Genomic DNA, 12003 nt, shown 5'->3' with positions numbered 1-12003 from the left:
GAGCAATGCTGAGAACAGTAATACATATAGTAGTACATCCACTACTGTATCATCCTATTAATATCAATGGCCACACTAATTCCACCCTTTCCTGTCAGGATAGTGCTCTGCAAAGCATCCCTGCACCATATTCAAGTTTAGTAAGTTGAACTCCATACCTACTACATTGATTTCAGCTGTGAAGAAGAGAACATGATGTGTCAATAGTCAAAAGAAAAATCCGGGACAAGCAAAATACCATATCTTCCGGCAAAATAATATATAATTTCTGATCTCATTATTACTGTTTTACAAGACTGTAACCTGCATACTTTATTCATGCAAAATTCTCATTGACCATTGGTTGCAGAAAAATGAGTTCGGCATTTCAAATTATACAGTTCATAAAAACCCACGAAACCACAAATGTTATAAAAAAAAATACTGCACATGAAAGTTGTTGCATCTGCAGTGACAAGTACACATTTTAAAGTTTTTAGGAAATGGCCACATTATAAATGGTTGGCCCTTACACAGCATAAAAATTGTGATTTTGTTTTGTTTCTCTCAAAATGCTGGTCTCCAAATATTTTGTGCTAATACTTAACAGCTGCCTGAGACTTGAGAATGTGCATCTACTTGTAGTCAAAACAAAACAATGAAAATGTTAAAACAATGTAAGTAAAATTATACTAAAAATCCTTTCTTAACAGAAAGGTCATGCGTTGCAGTCAACAATGTCAGAAATGAAGATGGGGGGACATATGAAAATGGGCTGGGGTAAACAACGTGCCAGCTGCTTCCCTGCCTTCTTACCGGCACTAGGAGAATGAGGCGCTGTCTCCTCTGATATAAACTTGTCTGTTCCCCTCCTATCAGCCAGGAAAACTATATCTGAGCTATGTTTGGTGGGGATATGAAAGAAAACCATTTTCGTGGCTGTACCCAGGTTGTGAAATGCTCCTTGATGCCTTTCTATTAGCTCCTTAAGACCTTCCATCACCTCACTGATTCTGGCAGGCATTTTTCTAATTAACTCTTGGAGTTTTGATCTGCTGTCCTGTCTGTGTTTAATTCTCTTTTACTGCTTTATGAAGCAGAACTACAGAAGTTCAGATACTGCTCAGAGGGAAGTTAACTAAAGATGAGTGGCAATTTGCATCTGGCGTTCTCTGCCTCTGAATGATAGGTTCAGAGACAATTTATGGAACTGATTGGAATGCCAGGTGCAAAGCCACGAACTCTAGCAGAGGTACAGCACCCCCACACCCCCACTCGACTATGAAGCCTTTCTAAGTTCTAAACTGGCTCTATTGCTTCCCTGGGGCAGGTATAGCTGACCCTCACTAGATTCCTGTTTCCTGTACCTAAGTTAATGACCAAAGATCATTCGCAGTTCATTAGTTTGGCTTGTTCTACCATCCTACCACTGGTAAGTGCTCCCAGATCCTGGCCATTTAGCCATATATTTTTTCCCCAAGAGCAACAATATTATTGGTTGAACTTTTGGATGTTGCTGCTATTTCAGGTCGCTGCCAAGAAAAGATGCACTTTCCTATGGGTCATTCACTTCGTTCATCAGGCCATAGGTCTTACAGCAAATGTTTACAGTCAGAATTTCTAGCTTGGCTTCTGTCCATCTCTACTTGCATCAGCAAGTCTCACATCTGGCCCTTCTAATTTGTTGCCCAGGGATATAGACTTGAGCAAGGAAATCCTTATTGCTCTACTCCTTTAGTTTTGTCTCCCCTCCCCACAAAAACTATTCTGCATGCCGTTCCGGAGTGACAGATGAGGTCACAATGATTTACAATACCAAATCAAACAAGTGCCATTGACCTTCCCTTTGTCAAAGCTATCCAGCTGGTCCCCTACCTGTAGCTCTGTGTTGTTCCCACCAGAATACAATGCCTGGCTTGTCGTACTACAAGAAGGGGAGACCACAGCAAGATTCTCCAGCCTCCCAAGATTCCCACCACTTACAGCCCTTAACATTCTTCTTCCTGTAATGTGAGCTTGAATGAAGGATTTGGCACAGATATTGGTTAATTTATTTCGATTTCTGTACCAAAGGTGCACTCTTCCATTGTCTCCTGAGACAGATAGATGCCAACCATTTTGATTTTTAATTTAGCCATATATATTTATATGCTCAGTGAAAATAAGTTCCCCTTTCCATTAGAATTACCTGACAGACAAGCACATTTCACAACCTAGATCAATATGTTTGCGTGTTTCTTATTCCCTGCACACGTTTTCTGTAGTCTCTCCACAAGAGCTACAACTCACTGCCCATTTTTCTCACTAAGAGTCACTAATATAAGACCACCTTCCTCAACATTTTACAAGTACCAAAGCTCATTAAAAGTTCAGATTATTTTTTGTTTGTCATAAGGGCTAGTGAGTCACATTATTTTATTTTGTTTGTTGCCTAAAATTTTAAAGCATCCTTTATTATCAGAGCCCCCCTGCTGTCAGTCATAAATGCAGCTGTGTTACCCTTCAGTAACACAAGCTTTCCTTCAGCTCATCAACAAGACTAAACAAATAAAGAACACAGAGCCAAAGGGGCCACGTGTGGGTTGAGAATCACCCTCTATCAACACAGGAAGTACGTGGCAGAAACAGTGATTAAAATGCAATTATGTGTGATAATTAAAGACCATGGCATAATGTTCATTCTCAAGAGAATAGGAATTATAGACCATTACATCATGCATGCATACAAGAGAGTTGACTCAGGATTTTATAAGCAGTCTTAACCCTTGGCATTTCCCAACAATACTACACAGAATGATGAGAAGTATCAAAGTTGTGGGCCCTAGGGTGTTATAACATGGGTGCTCCAAATTCCAGGAAACATATAGTGATTCTGCTCTTATTCCTTCTCTGGCCAATCCCTATGCTCTGAGCCTCTGCTGCCCACTTTTTCTTGTGAGGCCCCAGCATGACACAGCTAGTTGCCATCTTCCTCATATCAACATTTTAAAGGTACCATTTCTGCATAAATATTTCATTTAAAAGATGTTGGCCTGAGTCAGAGGGTGGCACTGGTGACATGCTGCACCAAACAGTTGTGAGGCTTCATTTTTCGAACAAAAACATTTATGTCTGCCTAAGCATATACTGTACTGGATCTTAATTTATTTTTCTGCTCAGTGATTCCATGTCTGCTGCTTCATTGTATTTTAATGAACTTTTTATGTTTTTGGTATTATGTGGTATGCTGCCTTGATACCCATTTGAAAAGCAGTGCATGCCTTTTAAAGTATTTTTTTATTTAAAAAAATGTTGTGTGCTGTGTAAAGTGAACAAAGGTGTCTTTGAGTATCAATTCCCAGTCCCATTCTGTCCCAATACATCAACTACACATGATTAGTAGTGCAAGTGAGTGTAGTTCAACTGCATTTGCAAGACATAGCCCTCTTCCTGTGACACACCCTTTCACAAAGGGTAAGGCAAATCACAGAAAAAGGGAACAGGTTTCAAATATGTGTGTTATAGTAAATGTCAAAAACCTGGTTGCAATCACTACTTAGGTATGACGGTTAAAATAATTTTGTAAAATCTCAAAAAGAAAAACATCCTTGTCCTGACAAACATCAACAAGGGCAACCAAGGCAGTTTCAGTGCTTTGACTAGGCCTGAAGCTAGACTGAAATTGATTCAGATAATCAGTTTCCTCCAAGCATGCCTTAAGGTGGACCACTGTCATCTTCTCAAGCACCTTGCCCCAAAAGAGGATATTTGCCTTTGGGCAATAGTTGTTTCACATTATGGGTCCGGAGAAGTTCTCAAGTCCTTCAAGACAGAGGGTATCTCTCTATTCTCAAATGAAGCAATAATCACTCAATGGTCCCACCCAGTCAATCTCCTTTGGCTAGCTCTAAGAAGCCAAGATGGGCAAGGCTCAAGAGGGCAGCTCGAGCTGCACTTTTCAAAGCAACCTATGTGTGTTCTCAGGCCAAAGCAGCTGAAACTCATCTAATACAGATGAAACAGTGTTCCAGACACCTCCACTGGACTTGCTATAATTGTGGCATATAGTTTTTGGGATTCTGATATACTGTATAGGGCATATTAGTAGTCAGATTCTAGGAATGTAGTGGGGGAACCTCCAGCCCACTGGGCCTTCAAATTTGGTCATGAGGCCATGGGCAAACTATACCCACCTGTCAGTTACTTAACATCATGTGATGTTAGGGGAAAGGATCTGTTACCACCAATCTAAGGACTAAGTTCTTAGATCGGAAGTAAGAGCTTTCTTATAAGAAGGAATGTGTGCAGAGGAGGACCAAGATGGATCAAGGGTCCGGAAACTAAGCCTTACAAGGAGCACTTGAAGGAGCTGGGTATGTTTAGCCTGGAAAAGAGGAGACTGAGAGGAGATATGATAGCCATCTTCAAATATCTTAAGGGCTATCACATGGAAAAGGGAACATGCTTGCTTTCTCCTGCTCTGGAGGGTAGGAGTCGAACCAATGGCTTCAAGTAACAAGAAAGGCGATTCCAGCTAAACACACGAAAAAACTTTCTAACAGTAAGAGCTGTTCGACAGTGGAACAGACTCCCAGAAAAGGTGGTGGACTCTCCTTCCTTGAAGGTTTTTAAGCAGAGGTTGGATGGCCATCTGCCATGGATGCTTTAACTGAGTTTCCTGAATTGCAAGGGGTTGGACTAAATGACCCTTGGGTCCCTCCCAACTAAGATTCTATAATCAAGTCCAGCACTAAACAACACAGCACTAAGACTTGAACACTAATAATCTTAATATCAAAGAGTGCAGAATAAAATGCAGCATTTCCACTCAACCACACTCTAAAAATCTTCATGCACTCAAGGCTTGCCCAAGACAAAGTCCGCTTCAGATCAATGAGACCCCCCCCCAAAAATCTCAACAGGCCTTAAGTTGTGACTTTCTCTGGGTTGAGGCCATGATTTCTGAGGCTAAAGGTATACAGCAAACATAGCATCAAATGGCTCTGCAAAATGCATAATCATGTGAATACATTAAAGCTGCACCATATACTGTACCACAGTATGCACATGTTCTTAGTCTATATAAAATAAGACTTGTCCACCTGTGAAGCATGGAAACACTGGTGCATCCAGTATTTTGCAAGCAGGTGGCCTAATTTTGGCTGAGACAATCTTGCAAGTGTTGGGATTAGTTGGGTTTATCAGCATTTTCATTCATATATTTTAATACCAGAAGGGACTATTACATTACTATGCAGTCTGGCTCTCTTCACAAAAGGGCTACAGAATTCTACCCAGTCATTATTACATCAGCAGACCTAATTTACTTTTTACTGAGCAAGTGTTTGTGCATGCACAGTATGTTTATGTGTGAGTACAAATGTGTGTATAAAATATGTGTATGGCTAACCAACTTTACTGTTAAATATATATGCCTTATTCCTTCAATCGCCACCCCTTCACACTCTGAAGTCTTTAACTCTGAAGTTTCTCTTTAAATATGTTATTAAACTAAACTAAGCCATATAAAGCATTTCAGAAAGGTTTGCTTAATCTCAAATAGTTCTTTTCTGTTTCTATTCTAAGTGAAGATGCCAATCACAACCGATGTATTCCAAAGTAGTGATATTCAAGTATATAACAGAGTAAGTGGAATGTGAATTGAGCCCAAACCCTATTAAAGCATCTCACATGCATACAAATAAAACGCTGCACAAAACGTATTCCACTTGGCATTCTGTAGATCCTTTCATGAGATTTACAACCAAATTCTATCCCTCCAGAGCATTTGACACAAAAGAATTGGAAACTCAGCCCACCTGCCTCTAAAAGGAAAACCATCTCACTGCAACATGGGCTAAACAGAAGCTAGGGGTTGTTGGTCCAGCACATCCCCTGCCTCGCCTGCAGATGTAAAGGAGAAGTAGAAATGTGTGTCATCAGCATATTGCTGACAATGTCATCCAAAACTCTGGATGACCCCTCTCAGCCATTTCATGTACTGTAGATGCTAAATAGTATAGGGGAGAAAATTGAGCCCCAAGGAACTCCGCATTGAAGGCTCCATGGGGCTGAAAAACACTCCCCAAACATCTTGGAGCAACCATCCAAGTAGAACCAGAACCACCTCAAAGCAGTGCCACCCACTCCCAACTCAGACAGCCGCTCCAGAAGGAGGCCATGGTCAATGGTATTGAAAGCTGCTGGGAAGTCGAGGAGAATTAACAAGGACATGTTTCCCCTGTCTCTCTCATGACAAAGGTCATCATGCAGGGCTACCAAATCAGTTTCTGTGCCTAAACTCCGTTTTTCTAATTAGGGGGGAGGGGGAGAAAGCAGCAAGTGTTCATCTGGATTAATTTTTAACACATATGTAAATCCAATCGTCATGTGCCTAATGGAAAAAGCCTCTCTGGAATAGTAAAGTCTAGGTGAAGAAAAGCAGCAATAAATAGTGCACAGGGGAACTCTGTGGAGGTGCAGGTGATTGGTTTAGCAGCCTTTCCTGACTAGCACAAACCTGCCTTTCTTCTCCTTCAATATGCTACAATTAAAATGCTATAAATATATTAGCAGTGGCGAGGACATGATATAGTTACACTGACATTCACCTCAGTTTCCTTCTGCAGCGGATAACTATTTTAGAAAGCTTGCAATGATAGAGGCCATGCAAAGGGATCTTTGGTGCTCCTCACCCTTCTCCTTCCTGCGCAGGGAAACTTTGCAGGGCTGGCAGCCACTGAACCAATGCTTCATTTCCAGAGAAGTGCCAGAACCAAGCCAGTCCAAGAGACATGCCATCAGAGGGATCCCACCAGCAGGCCAGTCTGCTCCAACGTGCTCCAACTGAACTTACTGTACCCAAATTAACCAGGTAGTCTACCAGGCTTCCCAGCCTCAGGGCTACCTACCAAGAAAAATGTTGTGGGTAGGATAGGGACTCAAGGTCTCACACCTACCCAAGCCCTACTTCCTCAGGTAGTCTGGCTTGCCCCAATGGCTTGTTCTTGTACTTGGACAGGGGCCCCTAATCTCAGACACCTCTGGCCATACCACCCAAGGCTAGGAAACTAAACCAAGCTGGATTACCTTGATGGGAGACCACCAGGGAAGCTCAAGTGCTGCAAGGAAGACCTACAATTTTTCACACAGCTGGCCAGGAGGTGGGATAGAGAAGAGAAATTGCTAGGAAGATCAGGGTCCAAACAGCTTCTAATCCTGCTCGGAATTTAAAAAGTCCAGATGGCTCCTAGCCTCACTGGGACAAAAAAGCAAGGGACATGCTTCCAAGTCCTGCTGGCTATAGGGTAAAAACTGATGCTGAGCTCGCTTTTTCCCTTCTCCCTTCCCATCACTGTGTGCCATCATCATGTATTTTAGAGTACTGTATAAGCCTTTTTGACCAAGAACTGAGTCAAAAATAGCTCTCACTCAGTTAATCTGTCTCTCCTGGAAATAGCTGGAGACAGAACCAGATTTCATATTTTCAGCAAAGGGTGAGCAATTGCTTCACTTTTGCCCCAACACCCAAGGATATGCCCTGCACCCACTGAGCCTAATCCAATTATGTCTATACGACTACTCTTTCCAGTTAACTCAGCTGGTTAGAGTGTGGTGCTGATAACACCAAGGTCCTGGGTTCAATCCCCTTAAGGGTCACCTGCATATTCCTGCATTGCAGGGGGGCTGGACTAGATGATCCTTGGTGTTCCTTCCAACTCTACAATTCTATGACTCCTCCTACACTCCATCTCAAGAACTGCAGGCTTAGAAGCAAAACATACCGTAATTCTGTGTGGTTTTTTCCCCCTCCCACCCATCTCTGTTTATTTTGCTCAATAGCTTTCCTGATGAAGGACAACATGAAAGCTTGTTCATGGCTTTGTGACATTTACACTGGTCCTATGAAGCTGTCTCATGCTGGTCCATCTGGCTCAGTATTGTAGGTACTGACCAACAGAAGCTTGCCAGAGATTCAGGCATAAGCCTTTTCCAACTGTACCTAGAGAATTCAGAAAGCCCTCTACCAACTGGTAAAGGTAAAGGGACCCCTGACCATTAGGTCCAGTCATGGCCGACTCTGGGGTTGCGGCGCTCATCTCGCTTTATTGGCCGAGGGAGCCAGTGTACAGCTTCCAGGTCATGTGGCCAGCATGACTAAGCCACTTCTGGCGAACCAGAGCAGCACACGGAAACGCCGTTTACCTTCCCGCCAGAGTGGTACCTATTTATCTACTTGCACTTTGACGTGCTTTCAAACTGCTAGGTTGGCAGGAGCAGGGACCGAGCAACCTTCTGATCAGGAAGTCCTAGACTCTGTGGTTTAACCCACAGCACCACCCGCATCCCTGCTAACTGAGCTCTACCCATATTTAGGGGAATAAAGGTCCTAATAAAGGCATTATTTATTAAATATTAATATTTATTATTAAAGGTACCACTGTTTTGCCTTTCTGCTTCTTAATGGTTAATCCTTAACTTGGGGGGGTAGAGAAAACTGCCTGCAGCTGCTCCATGGTGAGAGAAAGACACCCTGCACATGGGCAGAAACACCTTTTTGATCATTATTTCACATATTTCAAGGTACTTGAGGGCAGATTTCTGAACCCTGGCGGACCCTGCCAACCTAACTCAAGTCACCTCTTGGTGCAAACAGGTAGCAGCAGCGAGAGCCTGTGCTCGCAGGCTCCTTCCCGCCGCCTGCAAACGGCCTCCCTTCCTTCTCCCGCCGGAGCCTTGGCAACGGTACAGCGCCCGCAGCTCAGTCAGCCACCACCACCGGCCCTGGGCCTGCCTCCAAAGGCGGCAGCAGCAGCAGCAGCAGCAGCAGAGAAACTGAACCCATCGGCTTTCCGCCGCCGCCGCCGCCGGCACCAACAGCAGCCGCCGCTCTTTTCAATGAGCCTCATTCTCCAGCCGCATCATCTATCTCCCTGGGCAATGTTTGCTCAGACATTACTCGGCTCTGGCGGTAGCACCTGTGGCCCACTAATGGCCTGGCGTTAAGCCGCAAAAAACTCCTGCAAATACATCCGCTCTCCAGGAGAGAGGACGCCGGGGGAGGGGATGGAGAGAGGGAGAGAGCGCTTGTCTAGATCAGGCGTTGTTGTTGTTAATTGTAGTTCATCATCAACCTTTATTACGGTCCAGAGACCCAACAAATCGTTACAACGCAATACACAATTCATACAGCCTACCTCCGGGTTAAACAAGCATTTTGTTCATTTGTATACCGCCCTCCACCCGAAGATCGCAGGGCGGCTCACAACATAAAAATGCAAAACGAAAACAGAGCAAAAGTGAAGGTCGCCGCCTCGCCTTGCAAACAAAACCCAGAAGTGTTGCCTGCCAGCCTTGCTTGCTCATCCAAGGGATAAAGAGACCCGTTTCCTCTACTTCTGGGCAATGTCTGCTGCAGAGCGGCCTTCAGGTGAAGCGGCCTTCAGACACACAGGGGCATCTGGCAGCTAAGCCTCGGGGCAAGCGGCGCATATATTGCTTGGCGGGAGCTCCCCGAGGCATATTGACAGAGCGCGCGAGGGAGCCGCGGCGCCCATCCCCCACCGCCCGGGCTCCTGGCTGCTCTCATGCAAGTCACAGAAGGAGTGAGCGGCGGGGGGGGGGGGGCGGAGAGGGAGAGAGAGACGTCTTGAATGGGCAGGACTCCCGAGAAGCGGCCAGTGATCCCTGGGACGACGAGGGGTTGCTAAGGCAAAGCGACGACAGGCGAGGAGGGGAAGTGGGTGTCCTATCAATCACAGGTACTGTATTGGTTTCTATACGTCGCTTCTCCCACACCAGGTTTTTACAGAGCGGCTGTTGCATAGACACAAAGCACCACACACACAAAAAAGCCTGATTTGAAGGGCGCACTAGATTTTTAAAAAAGAAACAAATGAAGGTTTTTGGAGTTTAGGGCTCCTTTTCACGGCCTTTAAATAATTAGCTAAGCAACGGAGCCAACACCAAAGGGAAAAGAGGTGTGGGTGTGTGCAGCCTGGCGTATGATTTACTTGGAAGCAAGTTCCATTGAGTTTAATGGCGCTTACTCCCAAGTAAGCACACGCAGGATTGCATCGCGAATAAGCAGCAAGACAGGAATAAAAGCGCTGCTGCTGCTTCGTCTCTCACTTGCAATGCAACTCGCCAGATCAGCTGCCACCTGGGTGGTGAAGGGTGGGGGTGGGGAGGAGGGCAAAAGTCAAGTTATCTGTAAAACTTTGTGCCGCCCTCCTCCTCCTCTTCTCCCCCTCCTTAACTTTCTAAAGGATCAGCTGTCATTTTTTACTGCTGAAAGTCCAGACTACTTAAAAACAATCTTTTAAACCAGATTCCGCCCCCCGCACACATTCATGCCTTCTGAGTACAAAAGAACATTTTACATCTACCCCCTCGGAGAGAACTCTAAAGAACAAAAGCCCTCTTCCCCCGCCTCGCCTCTCCCCACCCCCCACCCCAGGGAAGAGTCTGTAGCTGTTCTGGTGGAGCTGATCCTAAAGTTAACATTCAGCAGCCCATTTCCAGACAGCAGCGCTAAATCTATTTGGATAAAACGCGTGTGACCCAGACACTTGGCATGAGGCCCAAATGCGTTGCAAAGGCAGTCCAAATAAAAACAAGAGTCTGAGATTGACTCTCGCGCTCTCTTTTTCTCTCCTCTTGTACAACAATGAAAGAAATTAGCAAAGACAAGAGAGTGGACACACATTAGCCGGGAGCACGGTCCCAGTTAGTCCCCCACCCACCCTCCGGCCACACACCTTTGCCTCCCCTTCCCCAAACACCCCTTTGAAAAGACACACACACACACACACACACACACACACACACACACACACACACAGCGATTCAATCGTCTCGGCAAGCGTTGCGAGTCTAGCAACTCCCTCCGCGTCTAGGGCTAAATCAAAGCTACACTCTCCCATCTCTCCCATTAGCCTCTTAAGAGCTTAATGTCTCTCTCTCCTTCAGGCGAGCATCCGGGCTCCAGCTATTACATCAATGCGACCCTTTAGAGTCGCATGCACACACGAAAATATGCACTTGTCTCCCCCGTTTATATAGGCACTGACGTGACACAACCAAAGGATGGGCTTTAGAATAGCAGAAGCAAAGTCAATGAGTTTAAAAGAACCGACAAACAAAAAGGGCTCGCATTATTTTGCCAACCATTGTTTTTCTTGCTTCCGAAACAGAAAAGTTTTCACTGCTCAAGAGCACACTTAAACCAAGCTTCTTTGCCTCAGAAGATCCTCGCGCGCGCCCCCATTCTCCCCCCCTCCGCGCCCACTTTTTGAATCCCCAGAGCTCAAAGGTTCCTCTGAAATTAGTCAAAAACCACTTCGCCTAGTGCATTATAAACCACCCCAGCTCCACATCTGAACGCACCATTATGCGGGAGACAAAAATAAAAATAAATAAATCATAAGGCAAAGAGTCCGGTGAATTCTTTCCTTACCGTTTTCATCTTCAATTTCTCTGCTATAAAGTGAGTTTCAAACAATAGGAAATAGCACTGGAGGGTTCCCGTATTCCTTCTCTCTGATTTCCCCTCTTGGCAAGCCAACGCCAGAATTATATTCTAGAGCAGAATGAAATCCTCTATAGACTTTTTTTTTCTAAAAAGGGGAAGCTGAGAGAACGGACTGACTAGGCAAGAGAAGGGATGCCATCAATTCATCCAGCCTTATCTAAGCACCCTGCATATTTTTGTCTTTTACAACCAAAAAGTGGGGGCGGGGGGGGAGGAAGAGAGAGAAGGGAAAGGGGTAGAAAGGAAGTGGGGAGAGGAGGGGGGAAAAGACTGAATTTGGGATGGGGGTTTTTCTTCTTGGCCACCCCTTCCAATGCAGAGCTATTATGTGAATACCATCAGGAGGAGAGAGAGGGAAGGAAAGGGGGAGAGAGGGAGCAGGAAAGACTGGAGAGAAAGTTTTGTTGAAGTAGCTCGAGATCTCTTCTCACTACCGGCCTTCAGCCAAGTTTGGAGCTGCAGCAGCAGCGGACTATTTTGGCCTGAGAGGTTGTGCACACTGACGTCAGTCT

At 45.0% G+C, this 12003-nt stretch overlaps 1 protein-coding gene across 10 annotated transcripts in view; it reads right to left on the bottom strand.

Moving 5' to 3' along the window:
• The window catches only part of ADAMTS6 (ADAM metallopeptidase with thrombospondin type 1 motif 6), a 123650-nt gene extending 111647 nt beyond the window's left edge, over window positions 1–12003 (bottom strand). For 6 of the 10 annotated variants that reach the window (XR_014161239.1, XM_081880700.1, XM_081880714.1 and 3 more), the window contains exon 1: window positions 11417–12002. Coding sequence is in view for 1 of the 10 variants with exons in the window: in XM_081880703.1 (XP_081736829.1) it covers window positions 11417–11425 (9 nt within the window). In the remaining 9 variants the exon portion in view is untranslated. Of the gene's footprint in view, window positions 1–8598; window positions 8950–9155; window positions 9491–11416 lie in introns of those variants that run through there. The other 4 variants (XM_081880711.1, XM_081880703.1, XM_081880709.1 and 1 more) reach the window with 4 other exon arrangements.

This window comes from Podarcis erhardii, assembly GCF_964252035.2.
Source record: "Podarcis erhardii genome assembly, chromosome: 11".
NCBI lineage: Eukaryota > Metazoa > Chordata > Lepidosauria > Squamata > Lacertidae > Podarcis > Podarcis erhardii.
Note: the sequence above shows the minus strand (reverse complement) of the source record. Positions and strands in the feature narration are given on the sequence as shown.